The 22,995-nt window shown below is 40.3% G+C and overlaps 2 protein-coding genes across 3 annotated transcripts in view; both read left to right on the forward strand.

Annotated features, from left to right (window-relative positions):
- Positions 1–22,995, forward strand: part of LOC106092931 (ephexin-1) — a 186,998-nt gene that overhangs the window by 92,913 nt on the left and 71,090 nt on the right. The gene's annotated exons all lie outside the window — the stretch shown is intronic.
- On the forward strand, positions 19,066–19,692 carry LOC106092929 (uncharacterized). Its single transcript, XM_013259884.2, has 3 exons — positions 19,066–19,233; positions 19,300–19,467; positions 19,522–19,692. The coding sequence occupies exons 1-3, from the start codon at positions 19,066–19,068 to the stop codon at positions 19,690–19,692; spliced, it is 507 nt and encodes a 168-aa protein (XP_013115338.2).

The raw sequence follows: 22,995 nt of genomic DNA on the forward strand, positions 1-22,995 counted from the left end.
CTTGTGACTCTGTAATTGCATTCTTTCTTCTGTCAGTTATCAGCTGTTACTTTTAGCTTGCTTTAGAAAAAAAGTGTAAAAAAGGTATATTTGATTAAAGTTCATTCTAAGTTTTATGAAAAATGCATTTACTTTCTTTAAAAAAAAATCCGCAATTACTTTTTGGGCAACCCAATATTTACAGACAAACAAAGGATAATGGAAAAACATGACCATGCTATTGGAGCTTTATCAGATTATCGACCGATACTTGTTTTGGATGTTGAAGACCATATAAGAAGTCATTGTGCAAAATTTCAGCCAAATCGGATAAGAATTGCGCCCTAATAGGGATCAAGAAATAAAATCGGGAAATCGGTTTATATGGGATCTATAACAAGTTATAGACCGATTCAGACCATATTTACCACGGATGTTGAAAGTCATAGGAGAAGTCTTGTTCAGCCGAATAGAATTAGAATTGTGCCCTCTAGAGGCTCATTAAATATAATCGGGAGATCGGTTTATATGGAAGCTAAAGGGTGATTTTTTTGAGGTTAGGATTTTCATGCATTAGTATTTGACAGATCACGTGGGATTTCAGACATGGTGTCAAAGAGAAAGATGCTCAGTATGCTTTGACATTTCATCATGAATAGACTTACTAACGAGCAACGCTTGCAAATCATTGAATTTTATTACCAAAATCTGTGTTCGGTTCGAAATGTGTTCATTCACCGTAACGTTGCGTCCAACAGCATCTTTGAAAAAATACGGTCCAATGATTCCACCAGCGTACAAACCACACCAAACAGTGCATTTTTTAGGATGCATGGGCAGTTCTTGAACGGCTTCTGGTTGCTCTTCACTCCAAATGCGGCAATTTTGCTTATTTACGTAGCCATTCAACCAGAAATGAGTCTCATCGCTGAACAAAATTTGTTAAAATTTGAACACATTTCGAACCGAACACTGATTTTGGTAATAAAATTCAATGATTTGCAAGCGTTGCTCGTTAGTAAGTCTATTCATGATGAAATGTCAAAGCATACTGAGCATCTTTCTCTTTGACACCATGTCTGAAATCCCACGTGATCTGTCAAATACTAATGCATGAAAATCCTAACCTCAAAAAAATCACCCTTTATATCAGATTACAAACCGATGTTCACCATATTTAGTACAGTTGTTGAAATCTATAAAAAAAAAATACCTCATACTTAGTTTCAGCTAATTTGGATAAGATTTGTGCCTAAAGGCTCAAGAAGTCAAGATCCAAGATCGGCTTATATGTCAGCTATATCAGAAAATGAACTGAATTGGTCATTACTTTGCACCGTTGTTGTTATCCATAATAAAATTCCTCATACAAAATTATAGCCAAATCAGGTAAGAATTGCGCCCTCTAGAGGTTCTGGAAGTCAAGATCCGGAGTCGGTTTATATCGCAGCTATATCAGGTAATGAACTGATGTTGACCATACTTTCTTTGAATTCATAATAAAACCCCCATACTAAATTACAACCGAATCGGGTAAGAATTGCGCCCTCTAGAGGCTCAAGTCAAGATCCGAGATCGGTTAGTATGACATCTATATCAGGTTATGGACTGATTTTAACCATACGTTGCACAGTTGTTGGAAGTCATACCACAACGACAATTGCGCCCTCTAGACGCTCAAGAAGCCAAGATCCGAGATCTCTTTATATGGGAGTTATATCAGGTTATAAACCAATTCGCACCATACTAAGCATCGCTTTTGGAATCTAAAACAGAACACCCCATACTAAAATTCAGCTAAATCGGGTGAGAATTGCGTCCTCTAGAGGGTTAAGAATTCACGATCCCAGATCGGTTTATATGGCAGCTATATCAGGTTATAAACCGATTCGTACATACATACTTAGCATGACATATAACAGGACCGATTCTGACCGTAACAGAACATTACATGGAAAATTTCACCCAAATCGGATGAAAATTGCGTCTTCCATGGGCTCAAGAAGTCAAATCTGGAGATCGGTTTGAAATGAACCTATATCATGTTCTTTACCGATTTGAACCTTACTTGGCACAGTTGTTGGAAGTCATAACAGAACACTATGTGCAAAGTCAAATCGGATGAAAATAGGGTCTTTCACGGGCTTAGAACTCAAATCGGGAGATCGGTTTACAGGGGAGCTATATCAGGTTATAGACCGATTCGGACCGTACTTGGCACAGCTGCGGGAAATCATAACAGAACACTATGTGCAGAATTTCAGTCAAATCGGATGAAAATTTAGGCTTCCAGGGGCTCAAGAAGTTAAATCTGGATATCGGTTTAAAATGAAGCTATATCATGTTCTTTACCGATTTGAACCTTACTTGGCACAGTTGTTGGAAGTCATAACAGAACACCGCATGCAAAATTTCAGCCAAATCGGACGAAATTTACGGCTTCCAGGGGCTCAAGAAGTCAAATCGGGAGATCGGTTTATATGGGAGCTATATCAGGTTGTATATCGATTCGGACCGTACTTGGCACAGTTGCGGAAAATCGTAACAGAACACTACATGCAAAATTTCAGCCAAATCGGGCAAACATTGCGGCTTCCAGGGGCTCAAGAAGTCAAATCTGGAGATCGGTTTATATGGGAGCTATATCCAAATCTGAACCAATATGGCCCATTTGCATTTCCCAACGACCTACGTTATTATTAGGTTAGGTTAGGTTAGGTTTAAGTGTCAGTCTACCATCGCACTCACTTAGACGTTTTGTTTTCGTCCATTGTGATACCACAGGAACAGAAGAAGGAAGAAGCCTTCTAGTTCCTGCCGTTTAACCATCCAGATCGCTTTAGAAAGCCCTATAACTTGTGAATGTTCACATCCGCTAAATCAGACAGGTTCTCAGAGAAATGAGAACCTAAAGTGGAACTCCTTCCAACTGCTACTGCGGGACACACACACACACAGAAGGTGTTCCATAGTCTCTTCTTCCTCGATGTCCCTACAGCTTCTGCAAAGGTCGTTGCTGGCAACCTTTAGTCTGTCAGCAAGTTTTCCGATTAGACAGTGACCTATCATGACGGACACAATGACTGAGATGTCTTTTCTAGCCAATGACAGCAAAGCAGTGGACGTCTTCAAGTCCTTAATATTAAGTATCTGTCCAAAATTTCAAGCGGCTAGCTTTATGCGTTCGACCGCGGACATGGCTAGATCGACTCAGAATGTCGAGACTTTATGGGGTCCTAGATCAATATTTCGAGTTGTTACAAACGGAATGACTAGATTAGTATACCTCAATTCTATGGTGGTGGGTATAAAAAACGGGAGAATGATTTATGAACCATTTTGGGTGATAAACATTTACATTTCCATGATTAGGCCAGAAATTTATATAGCAGCCCTCGTATAAGAGAAAATGTTTCAGTGGTTTTATCACCCTCATTTAGAGGTGGTGAAAAATGTAAGGCTATCAACCGTTTAAATCTTCTATACCATGTGTTGTCACTTAGCAGCACTACATTCGCTGTGTAATATATAAGGAAGGCCCCTATAATTGGGTTACCATTGGAATCGGACAGGACTTATTGCTAAGAGAAAGTTTCCCTAGAGATTATCATTTGAAAGTTCGTGCAGATTTGAAAAATGGAAAATCGATACTAATTTGCTTGAATTATTATACCCTCCACCATAGGATGGGGGTATACTAATTTCGTCATTCTGTTTGTAACTCCTCGAAATATTCGTCTAAGACCCCATAAAGTATATATATTCTTGATCGTCATGACATTATAAGTCGAACTAGCCATGTCCGTCCGTCTGTCTGTCGAAAGCACTCTAACTTTCCAAGGAGTAAAGGTAGCCGCTCGAAATTTTGCACAAATACTTCTTATTAGTGTAGGTCGGTTGGGATTGTAAATGGGCTATATCGGTTCACGTTTTGATATAGCCGCCATATAAACCGACTTCTTGACTTCTTGAGCCTTTACAGGGAGCAATTCCTATCCGATTTGGCTGAAATTTTGCATGAGGTGTTTTGTTATGACTTCCAACAAACGTATTAAGAATGGTGCAAATCGGTCCATAACCTGACATAGCTGCCATATAAACCAATCTGGGGTCTTGACTTCTTGAGCCTTTACAGGGAGCAATTCCTATCCGATTTGGCTGAAATTTTGCATGAGGTGTTTTGTAATGGCTTTCAACAACTGTGCTAAGAATAGTTCAAATCGGTCCATAATCTGACATAGCTTCCATATAAACCGATCTGGGGTCTTGACTTCTTGAGCCTCTAGACTGCGCAATTCCTATCCGATTTGGCTGAAATTTTGCATGAGGTATTTTGTTATGACTTCCAACAACTGTGCTAAGAATAGTTCAAATCGGTCCATAACCTGACATAGCTTCCATATAAACCGATCTGGGGTCTTGACTTTTTGAGCCACTAGAAGACGCAATTATTATCCGATTTGGCTGAAATTTTGCTCGACGATTTTTGTTATGACTTCCAACAACTGTGTTAAGAATAGTTCAAATCGGTCCATAACCTGACATAGCTTCCATATAAACTGATCTGGGGTCTTGACTTCTTGCGCCTCTAGAGTGCGCAGTTATTATCCGATTCGGCTGAAATTTTGCATGAGGAAGGAAACGGTTTATAGCCTCATACAGCTCCCCTATAAACCGATCTCCCTATTTTACTTCTTCAGCCCCTAAAGTGCGCAATTCTTACTAGATTTGGCTGAAATTTTACACAATGACTTCTACTATGGTCTCCAATATTCAGTTCAATTAAGGTCCGCAATGAACCATAACTTCATATTGTTCCAATAACATTGCAATTCTTTGCTTTTATCCTTTGTTTTCCTTAAAAGAGATACCGTGGCAAGAACTCGACAAAGGCGATCCATGGTGGAGGGTATATAAGATTCGGCCCGGCCGAACTTAATACGCTTTTACTTGTTTTTTTCCTGATATAATCAATTAATTTTTTTTTTTGAAACAACAACTCAACGTCTATGAGGGCAAAGTTCTTTATTCTCCTTTCGCAAGACTTTCTACTTGACTTCATATTGACTTCAGCCAGGCGGCAAAGTGATACACTCGGCTTAAAGCTTTCGATATAGATCTCCAATAATTTGCAAACACATATAAAAGGGCAGCTTTACTATGCCATTCTCAAATGCCGAAATCCTTGCTTCTATTTTGTAACGTCCCTCCATTCTTGTTGTTGACAAATTAAAAACTGCATCGAAATCAAAAGGCTGGAAGCGATAAATTTGCTAAACAAATGTGTAATGTGCCAAAGTTTCATGAGGTTCTTTAGCACTACTTACCCCATAATTATTGATGCATTTGCGATCATTCACTTGCACATTCTTATAGAACACCTGAAACCAAGGACTGGTGGGATCAAATTGTTTTGAACAAAAATCATTTATTATAATAGTAAATGGGGTCATTTGCCAAGCACCGCGACCAAATTTAAAAATTTCAATATGCAGCTGAAAGGATACAAGGATAATACGTATAAGAGAATATCCTGCGGCTCAACAACAAAAGAACTTACATGAATGCTATCCGTAGGCTTAACCCCTTTTAGGTGGTGAGTCATATTACCACTCATTTTAATCTTTTCACCCAGTGATTCCATGCGAAAATGCTGCAAATCCAAGAATTCGCTTAAATCTTTGCTTCCAGGACACGCTTCAAAAAATGCATCATTATCAGGTTCCAACTCGTAGAGGTAACCTGCAAGGATGAACGCAAGTAGAGTAAAGAGCGTACAAATGCCAAGTAGATAACTATTTGACATTTTGGAACTATAAATGAAAGTATTTTCTTAACTGGGGGGGTTTATATTGTGGAGATGTGTGCCACTTAATCGGAGAAGTGTGTAAAAGATTCCATAATTATAACACCCTGATGCAATGTCACCTAGAAATCTATTACCTCCATTACCATCCATTTATCGGCATGCAATGAGAGCTGAAACAATGCAATACAAATATTTGAAATGGTACCGCCCTTTTGGCTTTCAACAAAATCTGATAAGAATGCATTATGTCTTGTTTTGTAGTTTTTCAAAGAATTTTGCATATATCACAGAATTACAGAGGGGAGACTGTGCTCCTAACAATGGCTATTGACAGTCAAGTCAACACTTCTCTGTCGAGAAGTTTAACATAACTGAATACCCAACAAGTGTCGCGATAGCAGTGATGAGGGTATAAATGCTTTTAAAAATAATTTAAAATTGCTAATATCAGAGCGAGAACCTTTTCAGCGGTGGTTATTCCCTCCTAATGCTGGCGACATTTTTAAGGTACTTTGCCATGTAAAAACTTCTCCCCAAAGTGGAGTGGCACTGCGACGAATTGCGGCACGCCGCACAGTGCATAACCTCTCGTTGAACAACAAGTAAAAAGGCGTTAGGTTCGGCCGGGCTGAACTTTGGATCCCCACCACCTCGGTTATATATGTAAACCACCTTTCGCCAAAATCAGGCGAAGAATGCATACCTTATGCCTCATAGCAGCTATATCGTAATATGTTCCAAATTGGGCCAAATACTAATAACAACAATTCAGTGTTCAATTGAGTACAACAAAATATTGGTCTCTATAGTATATATCTAAAAATAAACCGATCTGAACCAAATACAACACGGATGTCGAAAAGCCTAGCATATGTCAATGTGTGGAATTTCAGTGAAATCGGACTATAAATGCGCCATTTATGGGGCCAAGACTTTAAATCGAGATATCGGACTATATGACAGCTATATCCAAATCTGGACCGATCTGAGCCAAGTTGCAAAAAAATCTGCAAGAGCCTAATACAACTCACTGTCCCAAATTTCAGCGACATCGGATAATAAATGCACCTTTTATGGGCCCAATACCTTAAATCGAGAGATCGGTCTATATGGCAGCTATATCCAAACCTGGACGGACTTGTGCCATATTGCAGAGGTATGTCGAGGGGCTTAACCTAACTTACTGTCCCAAATTTTGGCGAAATCGAACACTAAATGCGCCTTTTATGGGCCCAATACTTTAAATCGAGAGATCGACCTATATAGCAGCTATATCCAAATCTGAACCGATCTGGGCCAAATTGCAGAAAGATGTCGAAGGGCCTAACACAACTCACAAAATAAACCGATCTGAACCAAATACAACACGGATGTCGAAAAGCCTAGCATATGTCAATGTGTGGAATTTCAGTGAAATCGGACTATAAATGCGCCATTTATGGGGCCAAGACTTTAAATCGAGATATCGGACTATATGACAGCTATATCCAAATCTGGACCGATCTGAGCCAAGTTGCAAAAAAATCTGCAAGAGCCTAATACAACTCACTGTCCCAAATTTCAGCGACATCGGATAATAAATGCACCTTTTATGGGCCCAATACCTTAAATCGAGAGATCGGTCTATATGGCAGCTATATCCAAACCTGGACGGACTTGTGCCATATTGCAGAGGTATGTCGAGGGGCTTAACCTAACTTACTGTCCCAAATTTTGGCGAAATCGAACACTAAATGCGCCTTTTATGGGCCCAATACTTTAAATCGAGAGATCGACCTATATAGCAGCTATATCCAAATCTGAACCGATCTGGGCCAAATTGCAGAAAGATGTCGAAGGGCCTAACACAACTCACAAAATAAACCGATCTGAACCAAATACAACACGGATGTCGAAAAGCCTAGCATATGTCAATGTGTGGAATTTCAGTGAAATCGGACTATAAATGCGCCATTTATGGGGCCAAGACTTTAAATCGAGATATCGGACTATATGACAGCTATATCCAAATCTGGACCGATCTGAGCCAAGTTGCAAAAAAATCTGCAAGAGCCTAATACAACTCACTGTCCCAAATTTCAGCGACATCGGATAATAAATGCACCTTTTATGGGCCCAATACCTTAAATCGAGAGATCGGTCTATATGGCAGCTATATCCAAACCTGGACGGACTTGTGCCATATTACAGAGGTATGTCGAGGGGCTTAACCTAACTTACTGTCCCAAATTTTGGCGAAATCGAACACTAAATGCGCCTTTTATGGGCCCAATACTTTAAATCGAGAGATCGACCTATATAGCAGCTATATCCAAATCTGAACCGATCTGGGCCAAATTGCAGAAAGATGTCGAAGGGCCTAACACAACTCACTGTCCCAAATTTCAGCAAAATTGGGTAATAAATGTGGTTTTTATGGGCCTAAGATACTAAATCGGCGGATCGGTCTATATGGCAGCTATATCCAAGTTTGAACCGATCGGGGCCAAATTGCAGAAGTACGTCGAGGGGCTTAACTTAACTCACTGTCCCAAATTTCGGGGACATCGGACAATAAATGCGCCTTTTATAGGCCAAAAACCTCAAAACAAGAGATCGGTCTATATGGCAGCTATATCCAAATCTGAACCGATCTAAGCCAAATTGCAGAAGAATGTCGAAGGGCCTAACACAACTCACTGTCCCAAATTTTGGCAAAATCGAACAATAAATGCGCCTTTTATGGGCCCAATACCTTAAATCGAGAGATCGACCTATATGGCAGCTATATCCAAATCTGAACCGATCTGGGCCAAATTGCAGAAAAATGTCGAAGGGCCTAACACAACTCACTGTCCCAAATTTCAGCAAAATCGGGTAGTAAATGTGGCTTTTATGGGCCTAAGATACTAAATCGGCGGATCGGTCTATATGGCAGCTATATCCAAATCTGGACCGATCTAAGCCAAATTGCAGAAGAATGTCGAAGGGCCTAACACAACTCACTGTCCCAAATTTTGGCAAAATCTGACAATAAATGCGCCTTTTATGGGCCCAATACTTTAAATCGAGAGATCGACCTATATGGCAGCTATATCCAAATCTGAACCGATCTGGACCAAATTGCAGAAAGATGTCGAAGGGCCTAACACAACTCACGGTCCCAAATTTTGGCAAAATCTGACAATAATGCGCCTTTTATGGGCCCAATATCTTAAATCGAGAGATCGGTCTATATGGCAGCTATATCCAAATCTGAACCGATCTGGGCCAAATTGCAGAAAGATGTCGAAGGGCCTACCACAACTCACTGTTCAAAATTTCAACAAAATCGGATGATAAATGTGGCTTTTATGGGTCTATGACCCTAAATCGGCGGATCGGCCTATATGGGGGCTATATCAAGATATAGTCCGATATAGCCCATCTTCGAACTTAACCTGCTTGTGGACAAAAAAAGAATCTGTGCAAAATTTCAACTCAATATCTCTATTTTTAAAGACTGTAACGTGATTTCAACAGACAGACCCTCAGACGGACGGACAGACAGACAGACGGACATGGCTAGATGGTCTTAGATTTTTACGCTGATCAAGAATATGCTCATACTTTATAGGGTCGGAAATGGATATTTCTATGTGTTGCAAACGGAATGACAAAAAGAATATACCCCCATTTTTCGGTGGTGGGTATAAAAATAATGGAGCTCTAATCTTTTGCACAGAGGTATACTTGAGTGTTATAAAGAAACAAGTGAAAGCGTGCTAAGTTCGGCCGGGCCGAATCTTGGAAACCCACCACCTTGGATTCTGCTAAAAATTTTTACTAACTAAATTTAAATGAACGAGACTTAAGGCGAAAGGAGAATGGATTGAGGATGGGAACAGTTCATACCATTGCGGTATAATCGAGACGACGATAGGAAACCTGGAAGGAAGGGCAGAGGTTACCGATCGGATACCTGAGATGAACCTTGAAGTCGAGTTCGAGGCTCTGCTGCCATCGGCACAGTCTTGGATTGACGGAACCCCAGTATTGTCATGTGGAAGATCATGTTGCACGGATGGATCAAAGCTAGAGGACAGAGTGGGCCTGGGTGTTTACATTGAGAACCCCGAGACTGATATCTGTTTCATACTGCCTGACCATAATACGGTCCTGCAGGCGGAGATCCGGGCGATCACGGATTGCGTGAGGTGGTGTGGTGCTAACGCGAGGACGTCGATTGTGAACATCTTTACCGACAGTTAGGGCAATAACAGCCAGAAGGGTAAGGTCACGAACAGTCTCGCAGTGTAAGAAGAAGATTAACGCCTTCATTGAGCATGGCAAAATCCGCATCCTTTGGATGACGGGCCATAACACAGTAAGGAGAAATGAAAGAGCAGCCAATTTAGCAATGAAGGCCAAAGGACTGCCGTCAATAAACTTGGTTAAGCCGAAGACTTTCGGTTCGACGCACTCAGAGTTAAGGACGTGGGCGACAAAAGCGCATGTAACCTTGTGGAACAACGAAACGGTCGGTAGGACGGCAAAAATCCTATGGGGGATCCAGATCGGGAGAAGACGAGGCTATTACTGAAAGGAAGTAAGAAGGAGGTCAGTATAGCTATTGGTATCATAACACGGGACACACAGGACTACGAGCTCTGTTATGTAAAATCGGTGTGGCAAATGATAGTATGTGTAGGTCATGAGGGGAAGATGATGAGACGTTGGAGCATTTCCTTTATCATTGCCCGGCTTTCGCGTTCAACAGATATCGGCACTTAGGTGGGGACACTATACCAGACATGAACTAACTTACGGGCTGGATATGGAAATAATTTAAGGATTTTGTAAGCAGCACGGAATTCCTAACTTGGATTTTCTTTTTCGAGGTTACTGTTTAGTATTTAGAGCGCACAACAAGCCAATTACTGGCTTGGGTGTACGTCCATAGTGACATGGGGCGGATTAATATCTGCATCCTCTTTTCAAGCTAACCTAACCTAAATTTAAATGAAGGGCATAATTTTATTCTATTGGGTTGCCCAAAAAGTAATTGCGGATTTTTCATATAGTCGGCGTTGACAAATTTTTTCACAGCTTGTGACTCTGTAATTGCATTCTTTCTTCTGTCAGTTATCAGCTGTTACTTTTAGCTTGCTTTAGAAAAAAAGTGTAAAAAAAAGTATATTTGATTAAAGTTCATTTTAAGTTTTATTAAAAATGCATTTACTTTCTTTTAAAAACTCCGCAATTACTTCTTGGGCAACCCAATATATACCAAACTTCTGTGAAACCAGCAAAAATTAAAGCTTCTTCAGCCACAGTTGTTGGAAGTCGTAACAGAACACTACATGCTAATTTTCAGCCAAATCCGGCAAAATTGCGGCTTGTAGCGGCTCATGAAGTCAAATCGGGAGATCGGTTTATATGGGAGCTATATCAGGTTATGAACCGATTTGGACCGTACAAAGCACAGTTGTTGGAAGTCATAAAAGAACATTATGTGCAAAATTTTAGATAAATAGAATAGGCGGCTTCCAGGGGCTCAAGAAGTCAAATCGGCTTATAACCTCATATAGCTCTCATATAGACCGATCTCCCGATTTAACTTCTTGGGCCTCCAGAAGTCGCAATTATTATTCGATTTGTCTGAAATTTCGCATTATGACATCTGTTAATAATATCAACAACTACTTTAAGTAGGGTCCAAAAAGGTCTATGAGCTGTATAGCTTCCATGTAAACCGATCCCCAGACTTAACAACTTGAGCCTCTTTGAGTGCAATTTTTATGCGATTTTGCTGAAATTTGGCACAGTGGTTCAAATCGTTATATAACCTGATATAGCTCCCATACAAACCAATCTCTTGATTTGAGTTCTTAAGCCTATGGAAGGAATGATGTGAGCATTCCAAAACTATGTGGCCTAATCTAGACTTGAAGAGGTCTACCGTTTGGCTAGAACAGACGTCTCGTTCATTGTGTCTGTCATTACAGGTCACTGTCTAATCGGAAACATGCTGACAGACTGAAGGTTGCCAGCAACGACTTTAGCAGAAGCGGTGAGGGCATCGAAGAAGAAGAGACTATAGAACACCTTCTGTGTGTGTGTCCCGCACTAGCAGTCAGAAGGAGTTTCACTTTAGGTTCTCATTTCTTTGAGAACCTGTCTGATTTAGCGGATGGGAAACATTTTTTTGTGTTTTACTGATTTCCGGTATTTATGTCATGTTTTGGGTTTTGGTGTATTCAGGGGGCTGTGTAAGAATTTTCCGGCAAACATTTTTGTAGAATATTTTCATATGCTAGAATCTCAATTTAAAGGAGTTTTTAACATTGTTTCCAAAAAGGAACAGAAAAATCATTTTGTACAAAATAATCCAAAATATTGAATTGGTGCAAGTTCGTGCAGTCGAAATTCAATTATTTTAGTCAGAACACTTTACTGAAGAACACTGAAAAAGAATCTGGGCAGTCCAAGCTGGCCCTTTTTAGATCCACTCTGCTGAAAAGTTCAATTTTGACGGCTATTGCGTTATTTTTGCTCTTATTTGAAAGTAGCGGTACTAACCATTTGTTCATGTCTGTGACACCAGACGTTGACAAATGAGCTTTCAATTATGTCTTCTATTCTATTTTGGTACCCCAATTAGTTGAACGGCCACCGTCTCGCAGAGGTTAGCATGTCCGCCTATGACGCTAAACGCCTGGATTCGAATCCTATTGAGACCATGAGAAAAAAATTTTCAGCGGTGGTTTTTCCCCTCCTAATGCTGGCAATATTTGTGAGGTTCTATGCCATGTAAAACTTCTCTCCAAAGAGGTGTCGTACTGCGGCACGCCGTTCGTACTCGGCTATAAAAGGGAGGCCCCTTATCATTGAGCTTAAACTTGAATCGGACTGCTCTCATGGATATGTGAGAAGTTTGCCTCTGTTCCTTAATGGAATGTTCATGGGCAAAATTTGCAATTTGCAAATTAGTTGAAGGGGGACCTTAAATATAAATATATTTTCATATCCACCACCATAGAATGGGGGTATACTAATCTAGTCACTCCGTTTGTAACACTTCGAAATATTCGTCGATCTAGCCATGTCTGTCCGTTCGTCCGTCTATCGAAATCACGTTAACGGTCTAACCCGTAAAGCTAGTGGCATGAAATTTTGCACAGATACTTCTAATTGATGTAGGTTGTTGGGGATTGCAAATGGGTCATATCGTTTCAGATTTAGATATAGCTCCCATATAAACCGATCTCCCGATATGACTTCTTGAGCCCTTCCAAGTCTCAATTTTTGTCCGATATGGCTGAAGTTTGGCATGCGGCATTCTATTACGGCTTCCAACAACTGTACCAAGTTCGGTCCAAATTAATCTATAACCTGATAACCGGTCTCATGTAAACCGGTCTCTGGATCATTATTATTCGGTTCCTAGAGGCTTTAATTTTTGCTAGTTTGACAGAAGTTTGGTATGTACAATAGAATTATGCCCTCTAACGCGATTCAAATACCAACGCACGGCCCTTGAAGCCATAACACCCAATATGGTTGAAAAGTCTTCTAACCAAAGACGAAACGCGTCCCATAGTGGTTGGTGTGTGTTGCTATCTTTGGCTTTCCTTTTCCATTTGAATCTCCGATCGTTGAGCTCGTCTCGAAAGAGAAACAAACAAAAATTGTAAGATTTAATGATCTCCCCCTAACAGGCAAAAAACTTGAAAAATGAAAAATTCGGCAGAGCCCGGCCAGGATTCGAACCTGGGCACACGCAGCAACAGCGAGAACCATTACCGTTATATAAGCGTTCGAAGCCATCAATACGACTTCCAACAGATGAACAAAATCGTGTGTAGTACGGAAGAAGTCTAATTTGTCACAGAAAAATGTCTGTCATTACACAAAAATACATGCATTGGGAAAAGTACAGCTAATAGGCAGGGTTGTCGAGCTTGGTTAATGTGGTAATTGTATCATAGGTGCGTTTTCGCCATTAATACGATTCAAATACAACATACCAACGCACGGCCCTTGAAGCCATCACACCTAATAATGGTTGAAAAGTCTTCTAACCAAAGACGAAACGCGTCCCATAGTGGTTGGTGTGTGTTGTTATCTTTGGCTTTCCTTTTCCATTTGCATCTCCGATCATTGAGCTCGTCTCGAAAGAGAAACAAACAAAAATTGTAAAATTTAATGATCTCGCCCTAATAGGCAAAAAACTTCAAAAATGATAAATTAAGTTTGTATAAATTTTTAGCAGGATCCATGGTGGTGGGCTCCCAAGATTCGGCCCGGCCGAACTTAACACTCTTTTACTTGTTTTTTTTATTTCGGTTTTTCATGTAGTGTTACTAATTTTGCTTAAACTTTACATATTTGCCGAATATGGTAGAGATTGAAGGTTGTACCTCTTGAAGGCGTAGTTATTACCCGAATTCGCCAAAAATTTGAATTGAACCGATTTCACGGAAATTTTCATTCCTAGTGACGAGAATGTTCGACTTCCGACATCTATATGTATATGTGACGTAAATCAGACAGGTACGGGGATCAGCAATAAAGATAGACAAAGACAGTACAGGAATTATAGTGAACTGAATCATGTTTTTTTTTTGTAACGTTTCCGTTAATCTACAACACTATTGCGGGTCAATTACTGTTGTAGATTAACAAAAGCGGAAAAATTTACACAGGTCGTAATAGCCATTAAAGATTATCGGGAATGTTATCCAAACACTGTGAAACAATTTATTATTGCAATAAATTTAAAAGCTTACTGACGCAATAATTTTCTATGATATGTGTGCAGGCTTGGTAGGTTGAAAAATGCATTTTTTAGGGCCCAGATTCTCTAGGATCGCCAATCTCGACAAGACACCGCTTGTAGCAAGCTTAAGTCGATTGAAAAAGCACTCCATAACCACGTCGGCTACATGGAAGACTCTCTTGCTGTCGAGGAACATACATAAAAAAATATGAAAAACAACAACTTTCGTCGTAAAACCGACGACGAAATTTGTTAATTTGCCAGCAACAATTTATTTTGAATCTCAACGACTCAAAGTACAAATTTGTTGTTGAGTGGCACTCGCTTTGCAAGACAACATATAAAAACAACTACAATATTATGCAAAAGCAAAACAAGAAATCATTTTACTACCAACTAGAGATGTGCGCGTGAGTGATTTTTCACTCACGCTCATGAGAAAAAATTTACTCACCCAAGACTTCGTATGTCGACTCACGTTCACGAAACGACAATTTTACTCACGCACGACTCACAAAACACTCACGAGACAAACATGACTCAAGAGGCACTCACGAGACACTAACGACACACAAGACATTTACGACTCTACATACCAAACTTCTGTCAAACCAGCAAAAATGAAAGCATGTAGGAATCAAAAAAGGATGATCGAGAGACCGGTTTACACGAGAGCTATATCAGGTTATGGACTGATTTTGGCCGTATTTGGCACAGTAGTTGGAAATCATAACGAAACATCGCATGCAAAATGTCGGACAAATATTGCGGCTTGTAAGGACTCAAGAAGTCAAATCGGGAGATCGGTTTATATGGGAGCTATATCGGATTGTAGACCGTTTTAGGCCGTTCTTGATACAGCTGTTGGAAGTCATAACAGAACACCACATACTATTTCAGCCAAATCGGACAAAAATTGCGGCTTCCAGGGGCGCAAGAAATCAAATCGGTAGATCGATTTATATGGGAGCTATGGCAGGTTATAGACCGATTTGGACCGTATTTGACACAGTTGTTGGAAGTCGTAATGGATCTTTACATGCAAAACTTCAGCCAAATCAGACAAAAATTGTGGCTTCCAGAGGCTCAAATCAAGTCAAATCGGGAGATCGGTTTATATGGGAGCTATATCTAAATCTGAACCGATATAGCCCAAACGCTTTTACTTGTTAATAAAAATATCTGCGAGTTTTGCTGGACAAAAAAATTGAACTTCAAATCCAACATTTTGGAAAGGGCAAGCAAGGCAACTCTTGCCCTATAGACCTGCAAGAGTACCATTGGCAAACATTGGGGGTTTTAGACCGCGCGTCATGTATTGGGTATATACTGCAGTTTTTAAATCTACGGAAGCCAGCCGTGGTACTTTGCTGTGTAAAAACTTCTCTCCAAAGAGATGTCGCACCGCGGCGCGCCGTTCAGACTCGGCTATAAAAAGGAGGTCCGTTATCATTGAGCTTAAAACTTGAAATGGACTGCACTCATCGATATATGAGAGAGCCTTTTCCTAAATGGAGTGTTCATGGGCAATATTTGTTGTAATTGTCACACCTATAATACTATATGGTGTTGTGGTCTGGTGGACGTCGCTTCAAAAGTCCGCCTACTGTTCAATACTCTACCGGATTCAAAGGATGGCTTGTTTATGCATCACAGCCGAACTAAGGACAACACCATCTGATGCACTGGATTTAATGCTACATCTAATGCCTCAGGACATTGTGGCTAGACAAATTGCTGCGACCACTGCCGTGATGTTAAGGGAGCTTTCTCTTTTTGGTCATGTGGCGTCTATGGACACTGTGTTATCCTTGATACAATGTCCGATGTTCCATGCAGTGTGGATTACATCCTACCTGAGCCGCTTTTCGATAAAAGGTACTGTATCATCGTAGCGCAGAGGTTAGCTTGTTCGCCTATGATGACATCGGACAAAGCGGTGTTTATCAACTCTTAATGTTGGCGACATTTGCAAGCTACAATGCCATGCATGGTCATTTACAAAATGTTCCCCAAAGAGGTGTCGCACTGCGGGACGCCGTTCGGACTCGGCTATAAACAAAATGTCCCTTATTATTGAGTGTAAACTTGAATCGGAAAGCATTCATTAATGTTATGTGCATCCTTAGGGTAATGTTCTGTGTAATGGGCTGTGTACTTGGACCCAAATTTTAATACCATATTAGTTTTCTGGTCTCCAATACCTTTCCATGATGATATCGTGCTTATCGGACCACTTTCGGATATGGATGGCATTTCTGGGGTGACAAGGAGGGTCCGCCTTCACTCGATATCTAAAAATTATATAGCCTACGTTTTCTTCCAGATAAACGTACACAATCTATGAATATTTTAAGAAAATCGTTTCAGCCGAGTATCATTTAGTCATAATGGGTCTAGTGGCGTTTTTGTGGGGTGGCAAAATTGCAAATTTTGCCCATGGCAACTAAGGAACAGGGGCAAACTTCTCACATATCAATGAGTGCAGTCCAGTTTTAAGCTCAATAATAAGGGGCCTCCTTTTTATAGCCGAGTCCGAACGGCATGCCGCAGTGCGACACCTCTTTCGAGAGAAGTTTTACATGGCATAGTACCTCACAAATGTTGCCATCATTAGGAGGGGAAAACCACCATGGAAAATTTTTTCTGATGGTCTCGCCAGAATTCGAACCCAGGCGTTCAGCGTCATAGGCGGACATGCTAACCTCTGCGCTACGGTGGCCTTCTTGAGGGGTGGCGTGACCCCCTATACTTCGAACTGATTTTGTATGCCCGATTCGAAATCTACTCCCGAATACCTTTCATTTGAGCCCCATATTGAAATGAACGTCTATGGGTACTAAGACTCAAATTTTAATACCATATTCGTATTCTACTCTCCAATACCTTTCATTTGAGTCCCATATTGTCATGATCGTCAAATAAACCTATTTTGAGGCTGGAGCAGCCCCCAGATATTTGGGCCCTACTTTTATTATGAAATTCGTACTCTACTCTTGAATACCTTTCATTTGAATCCCATATTGTCCCGATACGTCCACTTTTAGTTTTGGGTAGTACTTTTGGTGTAAGGGGGAGGGTCCGCCCCCCCTTCCGATATCAACATAAATAAAAGGCCTACGTTTCCTTTCAGCCAAAGGACAGACAGACGGACAGACAGACAGATGGTCATGGCTCAGTCATTCTGTCTGTCTGTCCGTGTGTCTTTTTGTCAGTCTCTCCCCCTTTCTTTCCTTTTATACTAATTTCGTCATTCTGTTTGTAACTACTCGAAATATTCGTCTGAGACCCATAAAGTATATATATTCTTGATCGTCGTGACATTTTATGTCGATCTAGCCATGTCCGTCCGTCTGTCTGTCGAAAGCACGCTAACTTCCGAAGGAGTAAAGCTAGCCGCTTGAAATTTTGCACAAATACTTCTTATTAGTGTAGGTCGGTTGGTATTGTAAATGGGCCATATCGGTCCATATTTTGATATAGCTGTCATATAAACCGATCTTGGGTCTTGACTTCTTGAGCCTCTAGAGGGCGCAATTCTTATCCGATTGGAATGAAATTTTGCACGACGTGTTTTGTTTTAATATCCAACAACTGTGTTAAGTATGGTTCAAATCGGTCCATACCCTGATATAGCTGCCATATAAACCGATCTTGGGTCTTGACTTCTGGAGCCTCCAGAGTGCGCAATTCTCATCCGATTGGAATGAAATTTCGCACGACGTGCTTTGTCATGATATCCAACAACTATGCCAAGAATGGTTCAAATCGGTCTATAACCTGATATAGCTGTCATATAAACCTATCTTGGGTCTTGACTTCTTGAGCCTCTAGAGGGCGAAATTCTTATCCGATTTGAATGAAATTTCGCACGACGTGTTTTGTCATGATATCCAACAACTAGAACAAGTATGGTTCAAATCGGTTCATAACCTGATATAGCTGTCATATAAACCGATCTGGGATCTTGACTTCTTGAGCCTCTAGAGGGCGCAATTCTTATCCGATTTGAATGAAATTTTGTACGACGGATTCTCTCATGACCATCAACATACGTGTTTATTATGGTCTGAATCGGTCTATAGCCCGATACAGCTCCCATATAAATCGATCTCTCTATTTTACTTCTTGAGCCCCCAAAGGGCGCAATTCTTATTCGAATTGGCTGACATTTTACACAGGCCTCCAACATATAATTTAATTGTGGTCCAAACCGGACCATATCTTGATATAACACCGAACTTAGCACGCTTTTACTTGTTACTTCTAGAATCGATATTCTCAAAATTCTGCACAATGCCTTCTTTTTTACCAAATTTTATCATTTTCAAATACAAAGCTTGCTGGCAAGTGTAAATTAATGGCAAAGATCATTTTGCCATCAAAAAAATAACACCCTCTTTTGGGACTATAAAAGGGTGGGAAATTAGCGTTGAAGCCTCACACGAACTTTCAAATGTCGACTCCAACTCGGTTCATTTTATTCGCTTGCTTAAATCCCCTTTTGGTTCGGTTCGGTAAGGGGGCCCGCTACGAAATGATTCCCGACGACAGTGTATTTTACGACAGATGTCAAGGTGCCAATCCCATAAGTGATTATTTCTATTTGGATGATTTTATCATGGAATATGTTGAGAATGGCATTGCAGTTAGTGGTACTGTAGTCTGTCAGTTCAAGGAATTGGAGCCTACCGATCGAATTCATGTAAGTCTCAATATGCCCAAAAAACACTGGAGTCGTCAATTCTTAATATACATGCAATGAATACAGGTGCACATTGAGGTGTTTAAATTTCAACGCGGAGCTTGGCAATTGACACCTTTTACCATGATTATCAATGATTTTTGTCCAAAACAATTTGCCCCAACCACTCCCTGGTATCAGATGTTTTTCAAGCATGTGGTCGAAAATGATCGTAAATGCTTTAATCGCTATAATGTAAGCCAATATTCCAGATACAAAACCTTTTAATGTCTTGTGTTGATCCTTCAGCAAACGTATCACTTAGAGCCCTTTACACTCGACCTATCCATGGAGATGCCAATGAATATGGAAGGACGTTGGAAGGTGGAATTACGTGTCACTGCCTACAAAAATGGAGTGAAAAAGTATCCCTTTTACTTTTGTGCCCACATTGTTGGGGACGTTTATAAGGTGATCTAAGGTGTGAGCTGATAAAGTAAAGGAAAAACCTGATGTTATTTGACATTCGTAGTGTAAAACAAGTAAAAGTGTGCTATGTTCGGCCGGGCCGAGTCTTTGGTACCCACCACCATGGATTCCGCCAAAAATTTAACCTTACCAACTGAGTTTGTATTTGAATTATTTTGGTCTCAAGAAGTCATATTGGTACTATGGGGGGGGGGGCCTATATCACCATATTGACCGATTCGGATAGAACTTTGCACTGATATTGTAAATCATAAAATAGGGTTTTGGGTCAAATTTCAGCCAAATAGGATGAAAATGGAGGCTTCTAAGGTCTCGAGAAGTTAAATCCGGGGATTGGTTTATATGGGGGCTATATCTGTTTATAGACCGATTCGGATCATACTTGGCATGGATGTTGGAAGTCATTACACAAGTCCTTTTCTCAATTTTCAGGCAAATCGGATGAAAATTGGGGCTTCTAGGAGCACAAGAAGTCAAATCCAGGGATCGGTTTATATGGGGGCTATATCTGTTTATCTTCCGATTCGGATCATATTTGTCATGGATGTTGGAAGTCATACCATAAGCCTTTGTTCCAAATTTCAGCCAAATCGGATGAAAATTTAAGATTCTAGAACCTCAAGAAATCAAATCCGAGGATCGGTTTATATGGGGGCTATATCTGTTTATAGACCGATTCGGATCATACTAGGCATGGATGTTGGAAGTCATAACAAAAGTCTTTGTTTCAAATTTCAGCCAAATCGGATGAAAATTGGGGCTTCTAGGAGCTCAAGAAGTCAAATTCAGGGATGGATTTATATGGGGGCTATATCTGTTTATAGACCGATTCGGAACATACTAGGCATGGATGTTGGAAGTCATAACACAAGTCTTTGTTTCAAATTTCAGCCAAATCGGATGAAAATTGGGGCTTCTAGGAGCTCAAGAAGTCAAATTCAGGGATGGATTTATATGGGGGCTATATCTGTTTATAGACCGATTCGGATCATACTTGGCATGGATGTTGGAAGTCATAACAAAAGTCTATGTTCCAAATTTCAGGCAAATCGAATGAAAATTGGAGCTTCCAGTTGCTCAAGAATTCAAATCCGGGGATCGGTTTATATGGGGGCTATATCTGTTTATGGACCGATTGCTATCATACTTGGCAAATATGTTGAAAGTCGTGACACAAGCCTGTGTTCCAAATTTCAGCCAAATCGGACAAACATTGTGGCTTCCAGTAGTTCAAGAAGTGATATCGGTTTATATGGGAGCTATATCCAAATCTGAACCAATATGATCCATTTGCAATCCCCCATTGACCTACATCAATTGTAAGTAAATGTAAATTTTGCCATGAACATTCCACTAGGGAACAGGGGCAAACTTCTCACATATCAATGAGTGCAGTCCGATTCAAGTTTAAGCCCAATGATAAGGGGCCTCCTTTCTATAGTCGAGTCCGAACGGCGCGCCGCAGTGCGACACCTCTTTGGAGAGAAGTTTTACATGGCATAGTAACTCACAAAAGGTTGCCAGCATTAGGAGGGGATAACCACCGCTGAAAATTTTTTCTGAAGGTCTCGTCAGGATTCGAACCCAGGCATTCAGCGTCATAGGCGAACCTCTATCCTTAAATATTGTAGGAGCATGAATTTAAGGCTTGTGTACCAGATTCATTAAAAAAACGATTTTTGATTTTTCGAGGGTTATGTCTTTGTGCATTTTAGATGACGATATTCTTGATCGCCATGACATTTTAAGTCGATCTAGCCATGTCCATCGGTTTGTCCGTCTGTCTGTGGAAAGCACGCTAACTTTCGATGGAGTAAAGCTAAGTGCTTGAAATTTCGCCCTAATACTTCCTATCAGCGTAGGTCGGTTGGGATGGTAATGTTTTGGATGTTTGGTTATAGTTGCCATATAAACCAATCTTAGATCTCGAGCTTCTAGAGGGCGCAATTCTTATCCGATTTGGTTCAAATTTTGCACGTTGCGTTTTGTTTCAACATCTGTGCTAAGTATGGATTTAAACCAATCTCACACTTATAGGAAAAAGTTTGCTGAAAATAACAAACACTGTCTGCTGAATATTAGTAGTTAATTTTGCTGCTATTGTAGCAGTAGCCTTCAAAAATTGAGATATTGAACTGAAATTTGGTACAGATACGTCTTTTTGATGCACGCTGGTTATGTTCTTGAACGGGCCAAATCGGACCATATTTGGATATAGCTGCTATATAGACCGATTTTTCGATAAAGGGTCTAATCTCCGTAACAACTTTATTTTTCATCCGATTTTGCTGAAATTTGAAACAGTGGGTAGTTTAAGGTTTCCCGACAACTGACCCATATATGGTTCAGATCGGACTATATAAAGATATAGCTACCATATAGACCGATCTCCCGATAAAGGGTCTGAAGCCCATAAAAGCTTTTATTATTACCCGATTTCGCTGAAATTTGAAACAGTGGGTTATTTTGAGCCTACCAACATCTGAGTCAAATATGGTACAGATCGGACTATATTTAGATATAGCTGCCATATAGACCGATCTGCCGATAAAGGGTCTGAAGCCCATAAAAGCTTTATTTTTTATCCGATATCGCTGAAATTTGCAACAGTGGGTTATTTTGAGCCTCCTGACATTTGACCCAAATATGGCTTAGATCGGACTATATTTAGATATAGCTGCCATATAGACCGACCTCCAGATAAAGGGTCTGAAGCCCATAAAAGCTTTTAATTTTACCCGATTTCGCTGAAATTTGAAACAGTGGGTTATTTTGAGCCTACCAACATCTGAGTCAAATATGGTTCAGAACGGACTATATTTAGATATAGCTGCCATATAGACCGATCTGCCGATAAAGGGTCTGAAGCCCATAAAAGCTCTTATTATTATTACCCGATTTCGCAGAAATTTGCAACAGTGGGTTATTTTGAGCCTACCAACATCTGACTCAAATATGGTTCAGATCGGACTATATTTAGATATAGCTGCCATATAGACCGATCTGCCGATAAAGGGTCTGAAGCCTATAAAAGCTCTATTTGTTATCCGATTTCGCTGCAATTTGCAACAGTTAGTTAGTTTAAGCCTCCCGACATCTGACCTAAATATGGATTAGATCGGTCCATATTTAGATATAGCTTCCATATAGACCGATCTCCCGATAAAGGGTCTGAAGCCCGTAAAAGCTTTTATTATTACCCGATTTCACTGAAATTTGAAACAGTGGGTTATTTTGAGCCTCCCGACATCTGACCTAAATATGGCTTAAATCGGACTATATTTAGATATAGCT

Source organism: Stomoxys calcitrans, chromosome 1 (genome assembly GCF_963082655.1).
Source record: "Stomoxys calcitrans chromosome 1, idStoCalc2.1, whole genome shotgun sequence".
Classification (NCBI taxonomy): Eukaryota; Metazoa; Arthropoda; class Insecta; order Diptera; family Muscidae; genus Stomoxys; species Stomoxys calcitrans.